The sequence below is a fragment of the Limulus polyphemus genome, unplaced genomic scaffold (assembly GCF_000517525.1).
Source record: "Limulus polyphemus unplaced genomic scaffold, Limulus_polyphemus-2.1.2 Scaffold135, whole genome shotgun sequence".
In the NCBI taxonomy this organism is placed as follows: domain Eukaryota; kingdom Metazoa; phylum Arthropoda; class Merostomata; order Xiphosura; family Limulidae; genus Limulus; species Limulus polyphemus.
Genome location: NW_013665745.1, coordinates 331,779 through 354,960, shown reverse-complemented (window position 1 = coordinate 354,960; position 23,182 = coordinate 331,779). Strand labels below are relative to the sequence as shown.

At 31.6% G+C, this 23,182-nt stretch overlaps 1 protein-coding gene across 1 annotated transcript in view; it reads left to right on the top strand.

The window, feature by feature from the left end:
* The first annotated feature begins 5,614 nt into the window (after positions 1-5,614).
* The window catches only part of LOC106473946 (guanine nucleotide exchange factor VAV2-like), a 106,517-nt gene continuing 88,949 nt past the window's right edge, over positions 5,615-23,182 (top strand). The window contains exons 1-5 of the mRNA XM_022379379.1: positions 5,615-5,839; positions 10,373-10,489; positions 12,779-12,837; positions 18,285-18,359; positions 18,904-18,916. Coding sequence (XP_022235087.1) covers positions 5,630-5,839; positions 10,373-10,489; positions 12,779-12,837; positions 18,285-18,359; positions 18,904-18,916 — 474 coding nt within the window. The 5' untranslated portion in view covers positions 5,615-5,629. The remainder of the gene's footprint in view (positions 5,840-10,372; positions 10,490-12,778; positions 12,838-18,284; positions 18,360-18,903; positions 18,917-23,182) is intronic.

Below are 23,182 nucleotides of genomic sequence, written 5' to 3'. Positions count from 1 at the left end.
TGCATCTTCTACCTTCTTATTTTAATATAGTATTTTTCAAAATTACTCATTATGTGTATGTGCATGCAGTTTTCGCGAAAGTTGCTGTCATTCTTTTGAGATAATACTTGGGCTGATCTTGAGGATATGGCTGTAAAGCTACAACTTGCATATAAATCTAGACAGCAGTGTCCTCCAATGGTAGGTCAGGTTATGACCTCCTTTAAGATTAATTGAATGACTAATCACGTGAGTGATGCTAGTCCCTCTGGGTAAGTCTGAAATTATTGATTTAACTAAGTAGCATTAGGTTTGATCAGTGTGGTAGAAGTTATAATTGAGTATAGTTTGGAGAAAGAATGGTTCAGATCTAGTAAAAGCAACTGTCCAGCATCCAAAGTAAGTACACACACAATACACAGTACTTGTGTTATAGATAACAAAAATTGTTCATTGTGTCTTACGTTGTGTTCAGTCTCTATTTTTTCATGAAACTGATCATTTTCAGAAAAATTCAGAAGTACTCTGTAATAAATGTTTTGTTTGAATCTCCCATTATTTTGTGGACCTATCTTGTCACTCAAAAAAGTCAGTTTTACTTTAGAATACCACAATAACATCCACTCTATTCAGTAAAGTTATAATTTTTGTTCTAATCCATGAACACTTGGTAATACTGATGCCTACAGAGAATTAATTCTACCTTGTTACCATATTAGATCTTAATCAGGTAGCCCTATTGTGTAAACTTTTCATGCATAAAGGACACCTGAAGCAGCTAGCACATAATAATCTGACATCCATAAGAAGCAGAATTTGCCCAAGTTAGTAATTAAAGGTCTGTTATTTTGATTCTAAGACAAACTATCAAGGAAACTCCGTGCTCTTTCATCAGGCACTCACATTCCTTTCTTTTGTGGAAACCTTTGATAACGATTTTAATGGGTTTACTAGGACACACAATTAGCAGAATCTCTACAGTGTGTAACAGTTGTGCAACAAAGAACATAACAACACGTGCAGATTTATAAAAGGAACTAATGTTTACTTGAAACCTTAAGAGTTTACTCATTGGTGAACTAGAAAAAAAACTTAAATAAATTATAGGCAAAAGCCAAATGTCACCTACACAAATGAAACTGAAAAAATTTAACTTCAAAGTTACAAGAGAACTTGAAAAGTTATTGGCAAGTAAAACTACACAAGCCTGTTACTGGCAATCGAAAACCAAATCTTTTAAAGAATTTCCACGTAATAGTGGAAGTTAAAGAAATACTAGATGAAAATCTAGTGAATTATAGGTAAATTCCAGCATAAATCTGCTCTCTCAAAACCCAGTACTGATTTAAATATAACAATAAACTCTGACACAATAAAAAATTGATAGATCATTTGGCCAACAGGCAGAAAAGATAATGCTGGTCCACCTGTATATGTTGCTCATTTTTCTGACAAAAATAATTTGGCAAGCTAATAAATAATCGTGTAATTATTCCTGTAGGAGAATCGGATAAGATGCTGCCTAATCTCCACTTGACCAAATTAGCCCTGTAGAAAGTTTAAGTTAGAAACTTTATTGAGCAATGCTACATTTCACTTTTATGAATTATAGTGAAAAAGAAAATAAATTTAGTGAACTTTCAACTAAAAGGACTGGAAAACGTAGTACAACCTGATACTACACATTTTCGACATAAATTACTTGAAAAACCAATAAGTTTTGATGGACTACTAATTGCGAACAAGCACTTAATATACTAAAGAAAGAAATAACCACTACAACAGTTTTAGCATACCCAACTCTTGAAGATCCACCCATATTAGATACAAAATTCCAATGATTTGGCAGTGGGAGCAATGTTATTACAAGTGCAACACAGAAAATGATGTGATTATCTATTATAAAAAGGCAGTAAATACTGTAGAAATAAGATGGTGTACAACTTGAAAATAGCAACTAAATGTTGTTCGAGCTCTAAGCTCTTCCTGTCATTAATTAAATGGACAAATATTTACACTCCTGACAGATTATGTAACGAAGTTGATGGTGAATTTTCAAAATCCAGAAGGCCAGACAGGAAAATGGCTCCAGAAGTTTATGAGTACAATTTTAACATTGTGCAGAACCATTGAAATTCTAATTCATTGTCCAAATGACCATGTGCTATTGAATGATGTGAACAATGTGGAAAGTATAAAGCATGAAAAAGTAAGGATGGCCAACCTGAAGTACAACAGAGTATTGTCCAAGATAGCACATCCCCAAGTAATTATGAAAGATTAATGTGTCCAACACTCAACTAAAAAACCCTTGTGACAAACGGTCACCCCAAGACAGAGCTATACTGGGAGCTAGGATTCATTATGTCTATAAAAGAGCTTGTTGTATTGGAAATTGGAAGATACTAGTGGACAGAAACAACGACAATAGCCAGTACTTCCACAGTCTTTGCATTCCAAAACCGTTATCTCCACAACTTTCTAACAGGTGTATACTTAGGTGTTAATCAGACACTAAAGAGATAGTAAGAGAATGCATATATTGGTTTGGTTGCCAGGGATCTGTAGAGAAGTGGTGTAAATTGTGTGAGCTATGTTGTAAACAAAAAGGTTCATGAAAGAAACAGCATAGACAGCAACAGTAGTAATTTGTTTGAACAGTATTTGAGAGAGTTGTCATTGTGCTTGGTCTTCTTTCGAAGTGTAACAGTGTAAATAAATATATCATGGTTGTGATGGATTATTTAACCAAATGACCAGAATCATATTTTTTCCTAACTAGGAAGCCGAAACATTAGTAAATAAAGTCGTCATTGAATTCGTTTCAAAATTTGAGGTGCCTATGGAACTTCACTTAGATCAAGGATGGAACTTAGAATCAGACAAGACTTGTTTGTGAACATGTGTCAACTCCTTGGGATCAAAGTACCACGACAACAGCCCTTCATCTAACTTTTGATGGAATGGTAGGAAGGGGGGAGGAGAACCATATACTTTTTAATCAGTTAGCTATCATTGTGGGTAAATACCAGTAAAAGTGGGATCCAAATCATTCACTGCTACTTACGAGTTATCAAACCACAGTGCATGAAGCTACAAAGCAATACCTATCGTCACTGACGTTTGGGAGAGAAAAGTTAAAGTGCCATTGGACCTTCTGTATCATATTTGGAGACAGTCACTCAGCATCATCTTACACAGAATATAAAGAGAGACCAAGGAACACCATTGATGTCATGCATGACATTATTCAGGAGAGACATAAGTCAGCTGGCGCTGAATAAAAAGTCGCTATGATGTTAATGCTGATTAATATACATTCTTATTGAGGTGGGGTTATTATGACTATATAATCCCTGCTGTAAGAGAAGCCAAAATCAAAAGTTACACAGGTACTGGAAAAGAACTATGTTATAGTGAAAATAATCAATGACTTGGGTTATCCACAATGATTGTCCTTGGTAGTATGTTGGCGAGAGAATGACGAGCTGGGAACTTCAGAGAATAATTTGACCATAGTTGACTTGCTGTTACCGTAAGAATAACCACCTTCTTTTATTCTGATTTATTTTAGGAAGCCCGTAACACAACATATTTTTATATAAAACGTTTACTTTTATTTCACTTCCTAGTTTTGTGTAGTCTCCAAATGGCCTAGTATGACAAAGTAGCTATTGTGCCAAATAACGGATCTGAGGTTCAAAGGTTCATAGACCGTTGCCGAAAAAAAAATCCCAGAGTGCACTTTGGGGCCGTGGGTGCGTTATATAAGTGACGCTTATTTACCACTATTCGATTAGAGTAGACCATGTGTTGGTAGCTGGTAGGGTTTAATGGCTGTCTTCCACTATCACTTCAAAATTAGTTAAAGCTAGCGCAGATATACCTCGAAATTCCACAAAAAACAAACACAAAGTAGTCTCAAAATCAACACTGTCCCTTACGGTATCATCTCTTTATTTTTTGGAATCAATTAAAGCGGTTAGACTTAAAGAACAATATCTCACTTCTAGCTACTATAATTATAATGGCTGGAGACGGCTTGAATGGGTAATGAAGAAAAACTTTAATATAAGTTTAACATAACAGCAAATGTACAACGTTTCGACAAGGTTTTGTCATCATCAAGTACAAGTTATGTTTTTAGTGTTTTGTTGTTATGATTCTAAGAATCTATGGGTGAAAACAAAGGAGAATAAGTTAAAATATATCAATCAGACTAAAAGTGCCATATCCGGTACCGATGAGGCCTTTCGCTAATACCAGGGCTCATCAGGTATACGACAAATATAACAGTGGCCAGGTGTGATCACGCATCTGTATGCTTGTTCTTTCCTGAAGAGTGATGCATCATAAAAACAATCTTGTTCGTTGCACTTCATAAGTTGCTCATATATTTCTACAACACAGTATTAGATAGATTAGAAAAGTAGTTTAATATTTCTAAATAAAGTCAAACACAACATTTTCAGATTGATAAAAATCATAGGTTTGTGATACTAAATTTAAAAGTTAGTAAAACATAACAAACAATTTGTCTATATTATATATATATATGTATTAATTTTCCCGAAAGGGGGCCGAAGGCCGCCTGGAGGGGTCACCTATTTTGACTATTTACACCACTTTACATTAGTGTGCTGTCTGTCAGTCATTCGGTAAATATTAAAATGACGTCGCATAAGGGACACTTAACGTTGCAATTTGTACTGTCGCGGCGTCAATAAAGCGTGCGCATGCTGTTAATCACGAGAAGAATTATGCACACTGTAGGTTACAACACAGCATGACATATGAACTTCAAAAGCAAGAAATAAAAATATTTGGTACTCTTAAGTTTTTTATTATTTACTCTTGAAACAGAACACTTTCGAGGACCCTGCGCAAGCACATCTAGTTTTATATTTATATTACTTTCTCTATAATATATATATAATATAACATAATATGGATTTAAGAACTAGCGAGCCAGTCTGAAATCAGTGCCATACCAATGAATATTCCCCGCACTACAATCTGTATGTGCATTTCCAAGAGTGCAGTTAAACCCTTTTTGTAGTTAGTGGGTAATAGGATGTTGCTGACTGGCTGCCTTCTAGTTGACCGGTGAAAATTAGCTTTGATGGATATGAGATAATGAAAACTTTTTGAACAGTGTTTCCTGAAACCATTATAGTCAGGCTACCACAGACTAGTAATTATGGATTTAATAACAGTAAAATAATAAAAATTGATATATATAGTATACATTCCACTTATATATAAACCCTACTCTTATTCTTTCGATATCCCCTTATCAGGGTTACTGATAGGGTTGGAAATCCTCGAAACCGGTATAACTCGGTGACAAGTGGGAAATCAAATGTTAGATTGAACTTCACCTTTGTTTGTTTAAAGCTAATTGAGTTGTTTTTAATGAAAACAATTCCGTATCTCCAAATATAAGTAAATAAATGTCACTTGTATAAATTATTATGTTTGAAGTTGTTAATTTCAAAAGAATTGCACCTGTACGAACAAGACGTATGTAAATAAGTATTTTATATTATATTTTTATAGTTTAAAAATCATTGGAATATCTTAGGTGGCGCTTTAATTGATTGTAAATTTTTGTGAGCGACCTTCTCTCAAAACAGTTTTGTGAAATAACATGGCGGACATGTTATGGAGAGAGTGCGCAAATTGGTTAATTCGATGTCAAATATTACCACTAGATCATCGAGTAACATGGCAGAATGCTCAAGTTATTGATCTCGCAAATACATTGCGTGATGGCGTACTTCTGTGTCAAGTTTTGAATAAGCTAGAACCGGGATGTATCGACTTGAAAGAAATAAGTCTTCGTCCACAGATGTCACAGGTGATGTAATTAATATTATAGTATAGTAATACTGTTCTCGTTCTACAGTAAATTGAGTAATTAATCTGCTGCTGTTACGCGCTAATCTTGTCCATTCACTTTCACAATGAACATTACATGTAAACTAATAATTTGTGGGTGACAACTAGTAAGAGGATTCGTATGGATATCCTGTAAATAATTCTCATTTACTACTTCACATTTCAATTCAAATATCAAGTAATAGTATTTTAGCTTTTAAAGTTTAATTTCAAATTTAATATCGCAAATCGTCAATATGTTGCTGTGGCAGCTTTAGTTTTACATGTTAGAAATATGAGTAAATTTTCTAACATTCTGGTTTGTTAACATTCTTAAAGTAAAAGTAACAGTTTGTGAGGAAGTGCTTGTTCAGTTTATTTTACACAAATATAATGTTATACAAGAAAAATATTTTGTTTCACAAAAATTTTGCTTATTAAAATTACAACTGCAAGCTGATCTTACAAATTTAGTAATTAGTGACAAGAAGCATCAAACATTTATCTTAATAAAGAAAAGTCAGTGACATTTTGTTGTTTCTGATCAACCCTTTTAAATATAATTTGAGATGGGCTTAAACATTTAAATTGTATTTTGAACCCTTGCAATGACTGCAAGAATAAATAGCACAGCTTTCGTTAGTTGGTCCCTATCAATAGCATATGTTTGTATGACAGTTGTTGTAGCTCCTCAAAATATTTGGAATACATTGACACCTTTTGTAATGGTTCTTATACATGTTCCAAGCAACATTGCACATGTGTTGATAAACAAGACAAATAGTAAGTAGATGTCCAGTCCAAATTATCTGGCTTGGAACATGCAGTGTGAGAAAGTTGAGTGGTTACAACAACATTTAATACAGTACATTGTTGTGACACCTCCAAGTTTTTGAATGGGGCTTCCAGTTTTTGGAAATTAGTGGAAGTGCTAGAATAAGGTAGTTCTGGAAAGTTGATGGGCTTATATCTAAGAACTTCAGGTGATATGATTACAATGGTTAATTTGTTTGCCATCCAATATGACACACAGCAACAGTAACTATAGCTGTGACATCATGAAAAACAACCCTAAAAAGAAATAATTACCTCTCTTGACTCGTAATCAACATGTTTATAAATGGTTCCTAAAAAGCACTGCCTTGATGACTTATTTACCTTTATCCCAATATTCTTTTATTCAGTTCCACTGTTGAGTAGGTTCCTATCTATATTAAATATATGACTCAAGTTATAACCCAAAATCATTACTTTTCACTCATTATAATTAAAGGTCTTTATCAACTAATTTTACAAATTGTCAAGAGTTTAATGTCTTCAGCAAACTTTAATTGAAAAAGTTAATAATTATGCCCCTACTAGTGTCATTAATGTAAGTAAGAAAAAGCAAAGGCCAAAGCACTAAAGTACACCATGAGCAAGTAAGAAAGGGCACAGGGCTACTCTGACTTGATTCTCTTAATAACAACTTTCATATATTCCCATCCAACCACCTTTCAGTCCATTTAATACAGGTAATATTTTATGTGGCATCTATTAAAAGCCTTTTAAAAATCTAAATCCTCCAAGTCTACATCTTTTCCTAATCCAGATAACAAGTAACATAAAGAAACAAAAACAGATTAACTTATCCATGGTAGCTCTCTGTTATGATGTGTTTTTTTTTTTTTCACTACATTATTTTTCAAAGCTTCTCTTCTTAAACTGTCTACAGTTTTTCCATGACAGAATTAAGATGAACTGGATTAAAGTTGACTTGCATATAAAATTTTGGTATGGTAAAAGGTTTTTGTACGTTAGTGATCATAAACGTAGTGAGCTGTGTTTGGTATTTTAAAATTAAATTTAAGGCAATTTTACAGCTTTAGAAAAAAAAGCTATTGGAAAACTTGCACGAATGTAGAAAAATATATAAAACAGTAATAGAAATCTACAAAAATCTTTTTACATTTCAATAACAGATAACTTGTACAAATACCACATGTAAAAATAAGATATTTTACAGAAGATATGATTTGTAGAAAACTCATAGTTCAAGTTTTAAACAGTTTCATCCAGTAGTTTGTTTTTTATTTTGCAATGCAATAAAACAAATCATATGACTGGTGCACCCATTTGATTCATCCAAGCATTTAAGTGTTAAAACTCTCAAAATAGAACATTATCTGGTCATGGGGCCTAATTATTAACAGAGGCATCGGAACTGGGGGTGTTATAGCACCCCCACTTTTACATATTTGACTTACATAACAAATATAAATTACATAATTATATTAATTTGGGGGGGCATGCTTTCAGACCCCCTAGGTTGAGCTGCATGTCTAGTCAAGCACCCCCGCTTTGCATCTCCTTCCTATACCACTGATTAATTACTGGCTTTTTTACTCTTCATAAGGGCATTAATATCTCCATAACTCGGATCTATTTTAATATTTATGGTAGGTTTTGATTAACCTAAGATCATTTCTTTTGTCTCATACATTTGCATCTGCTTTAAACACAAAGACCATATCAAAAAAAAATGATGCAATTTCAAGGAATGTATCACACTTGTATTTCTGTTAATAGTGTGATTGAATGCTTAACCATACAAGTACAGAAGTTTTTAAAACTCATAACATAGATAAATTAATATGTATAATCATACATGGACTTTTCTCTTTGTTAAAATACTTTTATTTGGGAACTTTTGTCCCTCTTACTGGAGCCTTCATGAAGGCTTTGGTAAGAGTGTTGAAAGCTCCCAAATAAAAGTATTTTAACAAAGAGAAAAGTCCATGCATAATTATACACATGCAAGTATAGTTTTTAAATTTTATTGTAAATATTTCTTTAAAAATGCAACTCTGCTCATATAATATCTTTATAGAAGTTCTGATCAACATAGGTAGCTTGCAAGCAGATAATGTCGATAATTAGCCTTATGAGATTATCTCAACATAAATATATCTACAGTTTTCATGTTTTGGCTTCCATATCCCCCATCAATGTAGATGACAGTGTAAATATAAAAGAGACTAGGCATGACATTTATGCCAGTTACTTCCAATATTGGTTTACAAACCTATGAAGAAATATTTGTAATATTTACATTTGGTATAATAAAGCTACCAGTAAAACTAGTTGACAAATCTGTTTACCTGAGCATCATATAAATGTGCACTAAATCTAGTTCTTCACATCTTTACACCAATTTAAAAAAAAATGTCACATCACTAGATAAGCTATTCCACAAGTTTATAGCTGTAACCAAAAATTAATCTTTGTAAGATCGAGTCTATTTCTAAGCTCTGTTACTTCAAACTCCCAGTGTGGGTAACTAGTTATGAAGAAAAAAAAACTTAGAAAATAAATTCATATTTTAAACTTTTTATGTAAATTTTTGGCTTCAACATGCTAAAAAAGAAAGTTTTCTAAGGCATAAACATATTACCACTAAAACTAATGTTATTTTAACCATATCTTTCATTCTACTACTCAGACTGCTCTAACAATTTCTCATCCTTGCATCATATTTTTCTAATTCTCCTGCTTCTTTTGAAGACAAGTCCAAATATTTAGGTTTCTACTTTTCAGTTATATATTTTAAACTAAGCATCATTTTCTTAGACCATCCCTGCATTCTTTCTTGCATATTTATATTCTTCATGCAATAAAGGGACCAAAACTCTACTCAACACTCCAAATGAGGTCTTAAAGGATACTTTTGTAATGTTACAATAACCTTCTTATTTGCTTTTTAATGCTTGATGAATGTAAATGTACAGAGTACCCTTGGCCCTTTTTAGTGTATTGATACCTATTCACTTTTATTTTTATCAGTTTGATTTACTGTGCATCAAAATTTTAAAATATATTCCGTACACACTCCTACTGATAGATAACTATGCTCTCTAATGAGTTAGTTAACAGGTGTCAAGCACAATAATGTTGTTTTCTTGAATAATGGAAATAATAGACACTGTTTACATGCATCCAGCATAGTAATATAAGAGAAAGAAGTGCAAACTTTCAACATTTTATGCGCAATGATTTGTGGTATTTCTATTCCTGTATTTTCAGGCCTGAACCAGTGCACTCACTTTCTTGCATGTCCAGCCTAAAATATTGCTTAATTATAGGACTTTGGGTGTGGGCACTATGATACATTTGAGACACTATAGCACTAAGTAGCATTTCTGGTAACAGCCATTTTCAGTTTAGAGAAGAGATCTGTTACATGTACATTTATGTATTATATATAAGGTACTGTATTTGTATTTGGCAAAAACTGCTTGATTTTGCTTGTTTCATGATTGGTTGGTTGTTTCTAATTTGATTACCACCACCGTTAAAATGTAGAGGTAAATTTAATGTACTAATTAAATAATTATATTATGGTTGAATGGTATGTCCCTTTATGTTTTCTGCAATACATCTAACATATATAGGTCACACTACAGTGGAGGTAAGTGTTCTTAAGCATTTAGTGTGACCTGTCAAATTTAATATTGTTTTTGTTTACTCTTTACAGTTTCTTTGTATGAAGAATATAAGAACCTTTCTTCAGACATGTCAAAATGTATTTGACTTGAAAACTGCAGACTTATTTGAACCTTATATGTTGTTTGACTATACAGATTTTGGAAGGGTAAGTAATTTTTTCTGTGAATAATTAATTTTGTCCTAGCTTATGTGTTTAATATACTATTGAAAAAAGTTATTTGTAATACTGTTTCTGATATCTTATGTAACTCCCCCTCACATAGAGCTTTTCTGATTCATTGCTGCCCTCATATGTGAACGTTTTTTGCTTGACACTAACCTTGAGGCTCTCACTTAAACTCGCATGTTTCCACATGATATTGCTGAGTTGTTAAATGCAAATGAGCATGCAGCAACCTACAACCAATAGAACACAACCTTCTAGTGCAGCTGATGTTCAATCATCACTTCTCAATTTGGCACTTGTGAGTACAGACGTGTTTTTGTAAGCTTTTCTGGTATTGGAGTTTGTTGTGGAAGTAGCTATAAAAAAACACCCATGTTGTGGAGAGATTAAATTTTGGATTTTAGTGTTCAAAATTTTTGCACCTGTATATTTTGTGGTGTTTTATTTCCACATTATGAACTCACAAGTGACAGTAACTTCACCTTTGTTTGACGTTTGTGCTGGACAAACAACTACATTGGCATTGGGTTTCTTTTTGGCTATTGTGGAACTGATAGCTATTGTGTGATGGGAGATGGAGCCTTTTGTGTAGCCCAGACCTTCTTCTGAACCTGATTCAGATATACCTTCTCCTATGAATTCCATTTGTGATGATGAGGTTTGACAGTCCTTTTCCCACCACTTACCTCTTCCAACTCTTTTACCAATACTGTCTTCGATTTTCTAGCCTTCTTTGTCTTTGCTGGACATGGTTGCTCAAGTATGTTACCTTCTCTCTCTCTCTCTCTCTCTCCTGTTTTGTATGATTCTTCTCCTTCACTTTATCATTTGTTCCCTGCTTCTGACTATTATGCTTTTTCTCCTTGTTGTTCTCGTTGTTGTTTTTGGTCAAATAATAATTTTAAGTTGCAGTTAGCAGATAAGATTTTATTGCTGTAAGAAGTATGTTCTTTCACGTACAAAGCATTTTACTGTATTTTGGTTTTTTGTGTGTATATACACATGAATACATATAATTGCTTGAGCAGTCACATTTAGGTATAATTGAAATTAGCTGATTGTGTGCTACATGGATGTTACACTAAGCTTATGAGGAAGGCATGAATATATCCAGAGATGTCACTTAACTTTTAGATGCAGAAATCATAAAATAGTCTTTTAATTATGTATGTTAACTGAAATGTTTGTCAATTTTAAAATCGTTTGTTAAAATGTTTTCAACAAAATGACAGTTGGATGCATTGATATGTGGTGATTGATGAATAAAGATACTAAGCTGGAAGAAAATGTCATGAGGAAGCACTGGAATGCACAAAGACAAGAAAACAATTGCTGGAAATATGTAGTAAAGGGAGATGTGTTACTTTGGGCATTTTGTTCAATCTTGGGGAAGGTTGCAGAGATTCTGGTGGGTAAAAGTCAAGGAAGAGGAGATAAAGACAGGTAATGACTTAGTTGGCTCAATGACATTAGAAAAACATTTGAAGATGAGAAGTTGGTGCATGCATCAAGGAATAGTGGACAAGAAAGAAACATAATCATCAACCCTCTGAATTGGGGAGGGCACCATGATTAAATGAAATCTTTTTTTAGATTATTACTAATAAGCAGAGATATTTAGTTTAGGAAAATAATTCTGTCAAGCATTTGCGCGTAAATTTTTTAGACTTCATTTCTGACTAAAATTATGATAAACAAAAATAATGATTCTGTGGTTAAAAAAAAGTTAAATATTACCTAAAATGTAAATACACGTACAAGTCATGCAGGTTAAAATTTCATTCTGATTTCTTGCACGATTTATATGCATTATGTTATTATTATTGTAATTCAAATAGCAAGAACAAGAATTTTGTGTATTCATTTAATTCATGTTAATTTTTAATGTCCAAAACTTGTTAGATGCTGTGAACATCTCAGATAATTATATTTAGAAAATTACAATGGTGCTAAACGTCTATACTGATTCCACATTTACATAAAAGCTTTTGTCTTCTGGTCTGTCTACCGTAAGTCTTTTATAGAAAGTTCTGAAAAATATTGCACATAGTCTGGATGTAATGTAAAATGGTCAGCCTGTTTTATAGTAAGAAATTTTCAGTAGATAACTGATGAACTAAATTATAGTTTCTCTTTTATTTATATGTGTTTCATAGATTATTTAGGAATATATTATAACTCCATCCAATTTACACAGTTAAATGTGCTTAGCATAAGAAAGTTTGAGTTCATTTCTCATTTATAAAAATGTTTTTTCTTATTACATAGGTTCTTCATACATTGTCCTTGCTCTCAAAATCTGTTAAAGCACAAAGCACAGGAATCAGGTAGGTTCATAGAATAACATGTTGTATAAAAGAAAAACATCTTCCTTTGTTGTTGGGGCAACATTTTGACATGAAATATACAAGTTTTGTAAAACCTCTAATATGTTATATAATCTGGAAGCATGAACTTTGTTCATGTACCATTAAGGAGTTTTCTCAAAACAGTACTATAAAATAAAAACTAATAATCTACATGAGTTTTTTAAACAAGGAAAGACACTGTTTACTCTATTAGCACACTAGTGGACCAACTTACTACACATAATTTCTCAAAAAAAAACAACCACATAACTACATTACATTACATGGGAAATAAGCCATTCCAATACTTATTGCACATTGTGCTCATTAAAATAGTAATATATAATATGAAAACATCGAAATTCAAACTTACCATATCTTGTGTAGAAACCTCAGACATTATACAAATTTTACTATTTTCTCTATATAGGCCTACATTTAAAAAAAGAGTATATAAAGTAATTAGAATATTATCTAAATCACTAGTATTCAAACAAGTACAAAAACTTTAAAAGATCTTGAAAGTCAAGCCTTCACCTTATAGTGATACATATCAGTTACACTGCTAAGGTTTATAGATAGTCTGAAACTTATGTGTGTAGTTGTTGAGAAGCAATATGCAAGTACAGTGCCCTACTGTAATTTCTTAAGGGTGGCTAGAACTTAACTATATTTTCATATTTGATAAGCAGTCATTAAGTATTATTGAGATTTAGAACTAAAATATACGTGCAACATAATGAAAAGAAGTTTTGTCTGATATATAACCATACTCACTTGTTTTTCTTTGCTTCATTCTCCTGGTATTAATTTAATAACTCTAACATGTGCAAAATAACTTTGTTAAAAACATTAAATATTGGTGAATTTTCATTTATTTTTATTGGATGATCAATCCAAAATATTAGTGATAAATTTGAAAATTATGAAAGTTATGTGCTATGGGTAGATAAATCTAACACTATACAGTAAATACAGATTTACAGTACTGTTGCTCTTTCTTAGAATATTATATGTATATATATATTTTTATTTAACTTCAAAGATACAGAATTAATTTATGTATTTTATGATCTGAAAGGTGTACCCAACTCCAGATCTTAAGTTTTATTTTTGCCTTGTGTACTTTCAAATAAATATTTTTGTAACTGTACAAACACAAAATAGTCTTAGTTGTAATGATTAAATATTGTAAATTAGATAAGAAGCTTATCAATAAATAAATAATAGTTTATGATTTGTTTTAGAAAAAAAATGCTGAAATTTTAAGTTACCACATCTAATGTAGAAACTTAAAAACACCAATTTTACAATTTTTATTTACATTTATAATTAAATCTTTGTTTTATTTTATGTACTTTCAAATTAAAATTATTTATGCCTGTATAAATTACAAAACAGCTTCAATCATGATGATGTTTGTTGCCTTTTGCTAGTTTGGTTTGCCACAGCTAATGATAATTAGCACATTAAATATATTATTGCTCATAAAGGAGAAATTTCCAGTTAACTGATAAAAAAAATAATTAAAACAATATTTAGAATGATTTGTAAATTTCTCTTACTTTGAAAAACATTGGTACAGTCAGTTTTTGTAAGTATTTAACATGTTGGGTGTCACCTTATAATATATTAATCCACATTCTGGTGCCAACTGTAATATGAACCTCTATGCTTAACCCGGGTTTATAATATGATCACAGTTGACAATCCTATGTTCAAATATCTACTTGAAGTGTTTTTAGTATGTGTCCACCAGTGATTTGGCTTTTATTTCCAAATTTTTTGTGTTTGATGAAGGGCAGCAAAATCACAATTTTATTACGTAAACAAGAACATTCTTGAAGTGCCAAGAAGTAATCACAATATCCTAAAGTCAAATGCCACAAAGAAACTTTATATTTTAAATATTATGGTCTGTGAATCACTGGATGGTCACAATGCACATTACTAATAGTGCCATGTGACCCTCTAGTGTGTCTCATGGCAGTCAATGCATTAATAAAATATGTGGTTTTGAGTTTGTCATAGGCAACTATCTAAGTTAGTACTGTTGACTAAATTTCACTGGTGGAAAGATCCAAAAAAGTTGTATGTAGAAGTGCACAACACTAACAGAAGTTACTACAGTCTTGAACTATGTTTCACAGAATTGGAGTATTGTAAAAAATGTTTCTCTTTTAAAGGGTGAGGAACAGCACTCTATTAATTGAAGCAAGTGAATTTAAAGGTTGTACTTCATTGCATTTAAGAAATACAAACTTTAAATTCAGTTGTTTATATTCAGTAAGACAGTGGACAGCTGATATTAGAGGTAGAGATGTTAATTTTGAAGAAAAGTTCCTTAAATTTGTATTTTTTTAGTGATTCTTGTCACATTAGAAAGTTGTTATAGCTTGCAAGATTGATTGCAATAGATCCATTACTCCTCTCACCTGCGTTCAGCAAATTTATTGATCGTTATGTTTTTGCAGATGTGGATAGGGTTGAGGATGCTGACCAGTGATGCTACTGTGGTTGGTATGGTTTTTAACTGCATTTTTAAGGCACTCCATAACTAATCCTAACAAGAATCCTTGAGATAAAGAAAGCAGTCTCTTTTCCCTTTCTCAATTTCAATATGTTAAACATTTGTTGTGGAATACATTTCTTCACAGTTCTAAGTTTGAAAATGTCCTTTGCAGGCAACTTCAAGGTGTGAGGTAGAAAAACATAAGTGATGCAAAAGTTTCTGTTTAAGTAGTGCTCGTGCAGCTCCTGTGTTATTTGCATTGATCTTCTGTAGTTCCACAGTTTTTGTAGTATCACTGAAGACCTTATCTGTAAGCTCACCATCATGAGATTCAAGTCTTAGTTCAATGGTCTTGAGTAAATCTGATTCCAAGAGCGAAAACATGAACTTAGTTAAAAGGTTTCTCATCAGTCCATTTATCAAACATCAGTGTCAGTGAATCTAACTACCAATTCATATTTCTCATCCAAAATGTGTTTTTAATGAAAGTAAATAGTATGCAACTTTGACTAATCAGCAGGTTTGATGTGTCTTTCAATTGCATTATGTTCTTTGGTCACATTTGACAGTAAGAGCAGTTTGATGACAGTGAATTTTGATTTATTTTGATTGAAGGATCAATCCAAAATATTAGTGACAAAATTGCAAGTTGTGAGTGTTCCTTTGTAAGATTTTCAGTACTTTTGCGCTTCACTAAAAACAATTCATATATGTGAACTTTTTTTTTCTAAATTCCAAAACTGTTTCAGCTACGGGGATTAAATCTTATAAATTAAATAAGAATCTTGTCAATAAATAAGCAAAAATTGGCATGATTCATTTTAGGAAAAAAAAAAGCTGAATTTTAAAGTTATCATATCTGGTGTAGAAATTGTGTCAGATGATTGATAGAAAAAAGACTGCTGGTCCTCTGCATATTTCTCTATGTTTCATCATCTTTACCTTCCTGTAATACAATAGAAAGCAAACAAATATATAATTTAGTTTTCGTTAGTTAATTGATCTCTAGGGTTTTTTCCTTGAGCACTCAGTATTAGTATAAGTACACATTATAGATCAGAACTCAAAATTAAGCTAGTAATTAATATAACTCATTTAATATACTGTCATGTTACATGAAATTAACTTGGTCTGTTTTCTTTCAAAATACAATTAAAACAAGAATTTGTAAAGCTTTTCATATTTAAATATATGTTAGGGACTTGAATTACTAAAAGTTCAGATAAATAAGCTTGTTTACTGTCTGTTTAGGCTATATCTAATGCAACATTATGTAGCTAAGCAACCTACCTTGGTAGTTCATGAAGGTTCTTGTCAAAGGCCTACATAGGAATTGCAGATTTACTGTGGGCATTTGTTTTTTTCCATTTTGATTAATGCTTCCTAATTTGAGGTATTTGCCAATCACTGTGAAATTAACTACTTTTATTTGTTTTAAAGTAAATGCCAGATCCAAATTGTAAGTTTGGACGTCATTGTAGCTTTCCAGATACTTCAGTAAAATACAGTATTGCAGTCTTGTATTCTTGAGATGAAGAGAATCACATACCAACAGTAAATGTTTATTTGAAAGAAGTGCTCAGTAACTTCTAGACAACTCTCAGCCAAATCACTTTTCTTTCTTTAAGACCACCCATTTTCTAGTCCCTTCTTGAACATTTCTCCTTTCTGTATAATCAATCTCAGTTCACAGGTAACCCCCACCACCAGTTCTTTTATCAAAAGATTTCCAATTATGTGAGAAATATGAGGCACTATGTAGAAGTTTGAAGATTTCTCAATATCATGAACCTTTTAAGCCATTTCTGATACAAGAAATGCCAATTAACACCAATGTACGGTACATGATTAGCTCACCCGAATGAACTTCATTTGTTGTTATGGTTTTATAGGATCAGGCACCATTTGTGCTGAGGAATAGCAAATACTTTTGTGCTTTAGAAGGGTAAAATTACCCTGGACTTTTTTGAAAAATGCTGCTGCTATAAATAACTTGTATACAGTATTCTAAGAGCTTCACTTCTGGTTTATCTCCTGGAGAGTCTTCTTGTTTATGGGGGGTAGACCAAGAATATTCTCCCACCATCATGTAAAAACCATGCACTTAGTTTAGTAAAAAGAAAACTCCTGGCTATAGGTTCTATAGATTTGTCATTATCTTAATTAATTTCGCAATATTTGTGTTTCTGGGTATATATATATGTTATTTTCAAATGCTATCTTAACATAATGTTGAAGTGGGTTGTTCACACCGGTCATGATTCACAAAATCAGTTTTCCACCAGTTTGAAAGAGACAAACAGTTTAAGATTAGTACATGATGACATCAAAGTGACATCATTTCTCTTACCAAGGTATATATTGTTTTGTTACAGATATTGTCTTTGTCAGTAAATCATATATTTTTTTTTATTTAGTATGCTGCTTTTGTAGAATCTAATTTTAATTATCATGAGTGTAGTGATGTGCATTTTTAGTTATAATGTTTACTCTTGACTATTTTGGTGTATTCTACATGAATAAAGGTGTTCAAAAAGCACATCGGGTTGGTATTAATGGAAACTAGTTAGGAGTGGGCAATATTAAAATCCAATTCAATTTTTTTAATTTTTCATAATATTCAACCAGATAACAATTTTTGAAAATCATGTCCCACTGATATTTGCAATAGCAGGAAAATGTTACACATTTAAAAAAAAGTAATACATTGTTATACATAAAAAAAAAGATCAAACAAATAACAACAACTTTGTGAGCCCTCAAATAACAGTCTAATATCTTGTTTCTTTTTATTGTAAGTTGTCATTAGAGGCTTACTAAAGGTGACAAATTGTCAATCGATTTATGGAAAAACTGATCATATTACAGTATTTAACTGTCAGTCATATGTGTCTATATTTTTATTTTTATCCAGGGGATTTCCATCCTACAATAAAGCTCACGAATACTACAACGATGATATATATAGGAACTTGGAAGACATAGCTAAGTATGAATATATTTATCTCTATAAATTTGTAGCAGTCAGATTAGTATTTTTATTTTCTTGCAGTGTGAAATATCTAAATTTTTATTGTTGGTGTGTATGGGCAACATGTATGGCCAGTGCTTGAAAGTTCTAAACCAGATGAGTGGGAATAGGGTTATGCATAACAGTAAGGTGATGTTATTTCAGCAGTTTCAGGTAACAAACACTGAAAATGAGGACTAAATATGTTTAAATTCTTGTGTACTAATACTGATTCATTGTTAATATAAAAATAAGTAATAGATAAAAAAAAAACTATTTTATAATTATTATTTATGTACTTTTTATGGAATTTGTTTAGCTATAGTTAATGCATTTTTCAGTTTAGACTTTTAGAAGTATTATTTTTTGCACTTCACATTACCAATAGCTTACTTCATATTATGTTAAGGTTCACTGTACTTCCCCCTTATTAACATTTCACAACCTGTAAAATATTGTTGATGTAGTTTTCTGTGGTCAAAGAGAACAAGTATCTCATGTATTGTATTTTAATTTTTGTCAGTAACATTGGAAAGGTAAGATTTACAGGAAACTTTGAGGAAAGAAGCCGAGAGAAATAAAATGTTACTCTCAACAAAGTTTTAAAGTAATAAACTAAATATATTCTAAGCCACTATAGTAATAACTAATGTCATATAAGAAATATCTTCATAAATTACATAGCTCTCCATTAAGGAAAAGAATGTACATGTACTGCTGTATGCCTATGAAAATGAAGACAATATTTGCACCAAAGTTTTTAACTGAGTTACAATTGCTGTTGCATTATACTAAAAATGGTTTTGGTTTTTTTTTTGAAAGAGAGAGTGTTTGAGGAATGATTGCATAATGTTAAAATTAAGTTTTCATTAAAAAATATAGTGTAAGAGGGGCACAACCTACCCAATAATTGCTTTTACATTGCAGACTTTTCCTTCAGTTTAGGGATTTTATGCAGTATCTATCTGTGTGATGCAAATTGTGAATGATGAAGCTGCAGAATTAATATTTATTCAAGTTAAAACACTGCAGATATTTTAAAAAGTAATTGTGTAAACTTAATAACCACAAAAAATATAAACAATCGTACAGTAAAATATACTGTATGGTATATCATTCTATGAATAAGAATGTCTTTAATGAAGCCAGAGAGGTAAACTGTTTTTACTTTTATTAATTTGTGCTATGCTGGCATTGAATAGAATGCAAAGTTTTATTTTAGTTAGTGGTATTTAACTCAAATTATGATCTGTACAGTAAATTAGTTGAAACAAACACTGTTAAAAGGATTTCTGAATTTTGTGAGGAGCAAGATTGACTGAATATGAGTAGTTTTGCATTTGAAATATTTTCTTTAAAGCCAGTTTCTGCCATGATGTATTGTGGTAGTGTCATTAGAATATTTCCTGATGCTCAGAATGCCCGAGGCTAGTAACATTTTAAGTTAGTTTTGCAATCAGAGTTCTGTAAATACCAGAAATTAGCATCCTGTTAAAACCAAGATACTAATTAACGTTTAGTCCCCTAAAACATAACAAAGATCCCACATCCTCTTTTGTGTACAAGTACTTTGCCATACTTGTGAAAAAGGTAAGCTAAGAACCAAACACTGGAAGGAAAAGCTGATGTTAAAAACTTAAACAGAAAGATGTTGGGGAAGACCAGTGCAAGACAAGAGTATCAGTGACATACAAAGAAGGCCAGGCATGTGGAGAAGATTAAAATGAATAGAAGACAGTTAAAGCCCACATTTTGGTAATAATGTAAAAGGCAAAAGAACTGAGCAGTTAGCAAACAAAGCAAAGCTAAGTTGGTTAGAGGGAAGTAATAGAAGTGGTAGAAAAATATTAAACAGATTTTCAAAACATCGAGTTTCTGTTTTCATGCAACATTGAAACATTTTAAATTATATACTGGACCATGCAAAAGTTTTAGTGTAAATAGTTTTAGATGACTATTAAAAATATAAACAAAATATTGAATTGGTTAGTGTAATTCAAGAAGTGTATATTCAAGATTAGGAATTTTTCAGACATCAGGTAAGGGCTGGGTTGACTTCCATTTTTATTAATTTATTATTTCGTATAAGACCTTCTCATGACTGTTTAAAACTAACTACAACAGAAGTTCTAGTTACATGCATCTTACTGAACTGAAAGTTTTTCCACTACTGATATGATATATACTAAATATGAATCTATGCATGGCACAAGTAGTGCTAACAGTGCATGTGCATTAGGTTAATCATATATTTATTTAAAATGTCATTAAAAAAAGAATATTTTGGTCAATATTATAAATGCTTTATTTATATAAAGTGAAAAGTTATTTAGTAAAACAGAAAATGGTAAACTCGCATTGCAAAACTTGATGAAATTTGACCTTATTGTTGGCTTTCTCCTAAAATGATTAAGGTTTAGCTTTATTCCATAAAGAAATTTTAAAAACATAGGTTCTTACTGTTATTTAAAGCTGACAAGCATACAAGCTTTTCCTTTGCTTACTTGTTTTATTTAATAAATGGATTTATTATCAATGTTCATTTTTATTTTTATAAATACAAAAGTATCAAGAATTGTTTCTTTTGTATTGTAGCACAAAAGTAATAATTTTATTTATGTTTTAATAACATTCCATCAGTTTATTCTCATAATACTGTAGCAATAGAAGATGTGAATCTCATTTACTTTTCAGTTAGGTGAACATTCCCAGATAAAGAAGGTTTTAAATATTTTGAAAATGCATTAGGATAGGCATTCTGTACAAGAAATTAATTGCTATGAGTATTCTGTACAGGAAATGTATTATGATGGGTATTCTTAAGAGTCATTTTAGAATATGTTTATTTTGTGTGATTAGATTGTGGAGGTGTGAAAAAGTTTAGCCTTGAAATTATAAAAGAATTTTTAAAAACAAGAAATACTGTATGTATTTTTAAGGCTTATGTATCTATATTTCAAGGTTTAGTGTATATGAGCTAGAATGATTTCAATTTGTTGTCAGAAGGGACTAGCTGATGATCTTGATACATACTGAAAGTGCAGTCTAAGATAATTTTTCAACTTATTCAGACCACTGAATGCCTTATTAATGTTCTTTTTCTTGTCTCTGAATTCTGTTTTCTTCCCTTGGTCACATTCCTGAATAATTTCTGAAGGGATCCTTGTTTGTAATACAAGATAACTATTTGTGTTAGATATAAGCAAAAGTAAAGCTGTCATAAACTTTGAAGGGTACAAATACTTCATTATTCCAATACATGCAGAAAACCCGAACATTAAAATACAGTAAAGGTTTGTATTTTAAACCTTTATACAACAGACTAAAATTACTAGAATTTTAATGGCTCATAAGATATAAGGAGTAAAGTATAAAATGGATGTTTTATAACTGTTTATGGCAATAAATTTTCCCAGTTCTTGTAGTTAGTTGAGTGTGAATTATTTACTTGCCATAGTGTGTTTTATTAATTTTGTATAAGATACATAATCTACAGTATCAGTAACTAGATTCAGGATTTACATTTTTAGAGTTAAAATGAATTTCAAATTAGTTGACTTATTTCTGAAATAATGAAAGCTTTTTTTTTTTGTTGAGTTTGAACTCATTCTGTATACAAAGTGTAACTAAAAATTTCTAAACATTCTTAATGTATTGCAGACCACACATTACTTAACAATAATTCATCACTCACCCACCTTCCACATTAACTATTATGCAAGTGTGGGGGGATGTTACATAAAATGTGTTTTTTTTGCCATAATTTAGATTTTATTGAAAGTTACAGTTGCAATGAAATTTTAGTTGTGTGTGAAATTAAAATCAGGTAGGCTTACCTCTGAAATATTGAAAGTCAGAATACCTGCATTGTAAAGGAAGTGGAAATGGATGAACATCAAAAGAAACTAAAGATATAAAACTACAAGTTATATGATGCCTTTTAATTCAAGCAAACAGCTAATGTGAGAGGTAATAGTGTATTGAACCTGTGGAGCCAGCAATGTGACACAGATGGTGTCATAATCATGCCACTGCATTGGAAGGTTCTGAGGGGAGCAGCCCAGACACATTTTATGATAGGACAAACTCCTAATATCCTCTTAATATCCAAAATGGCCAGAGAATCATAGAACTGGCAAACTTATAGGTGTTCAGGAAGAACTAGAGAGAAATTCAAGCAGTCTCAAGAATGGGTATAACAATGTGAAGGCAGTGTATCTGGAATATCCAAACAAAGAGATAAATAAATTAAAAAATACATAGATGATTCCAATCCTGGTTCTAGCCAGGATATTAGGTGTTAACTGTAGTCTCTCTTTTTTTTTTCTGTATATATAATGCCATGCAATGATGTGCATGCAAAAATGGGAATGGTTCCTTGCCATGGCATTATCAGCCACCATCTGTCTATTTCCAAAGGACAGCACCCTCTCACAAAGCTCAAGCATAGAGAGTGGAATTTTGTTTAAGACAAATGCATAGAATCAACATGCAAAAGTCCTGACTGGACGAATCTATACACAGTGTCTCTTGGAAGGAGATACTTGTTTATTTATTTGTGTACTTGTATCTATATATTTGCTCTTTTTGATTTACATCGATGACATAGATGAAAGAATTGTCAATAAGTTACTTAAATTTGCAGATGATATTAAGGTCTTGGGTGTTGCTAGCTGTGAAGAGGATGTTGCTGATTTACAAAATAATTTAGATATTTTAGTTAGTTGGGCAAATGGGTTTTAATTATAATAAATGCAAGATAATGCATGTGGGTTATCATAATTTGAATTATAAGTATAATT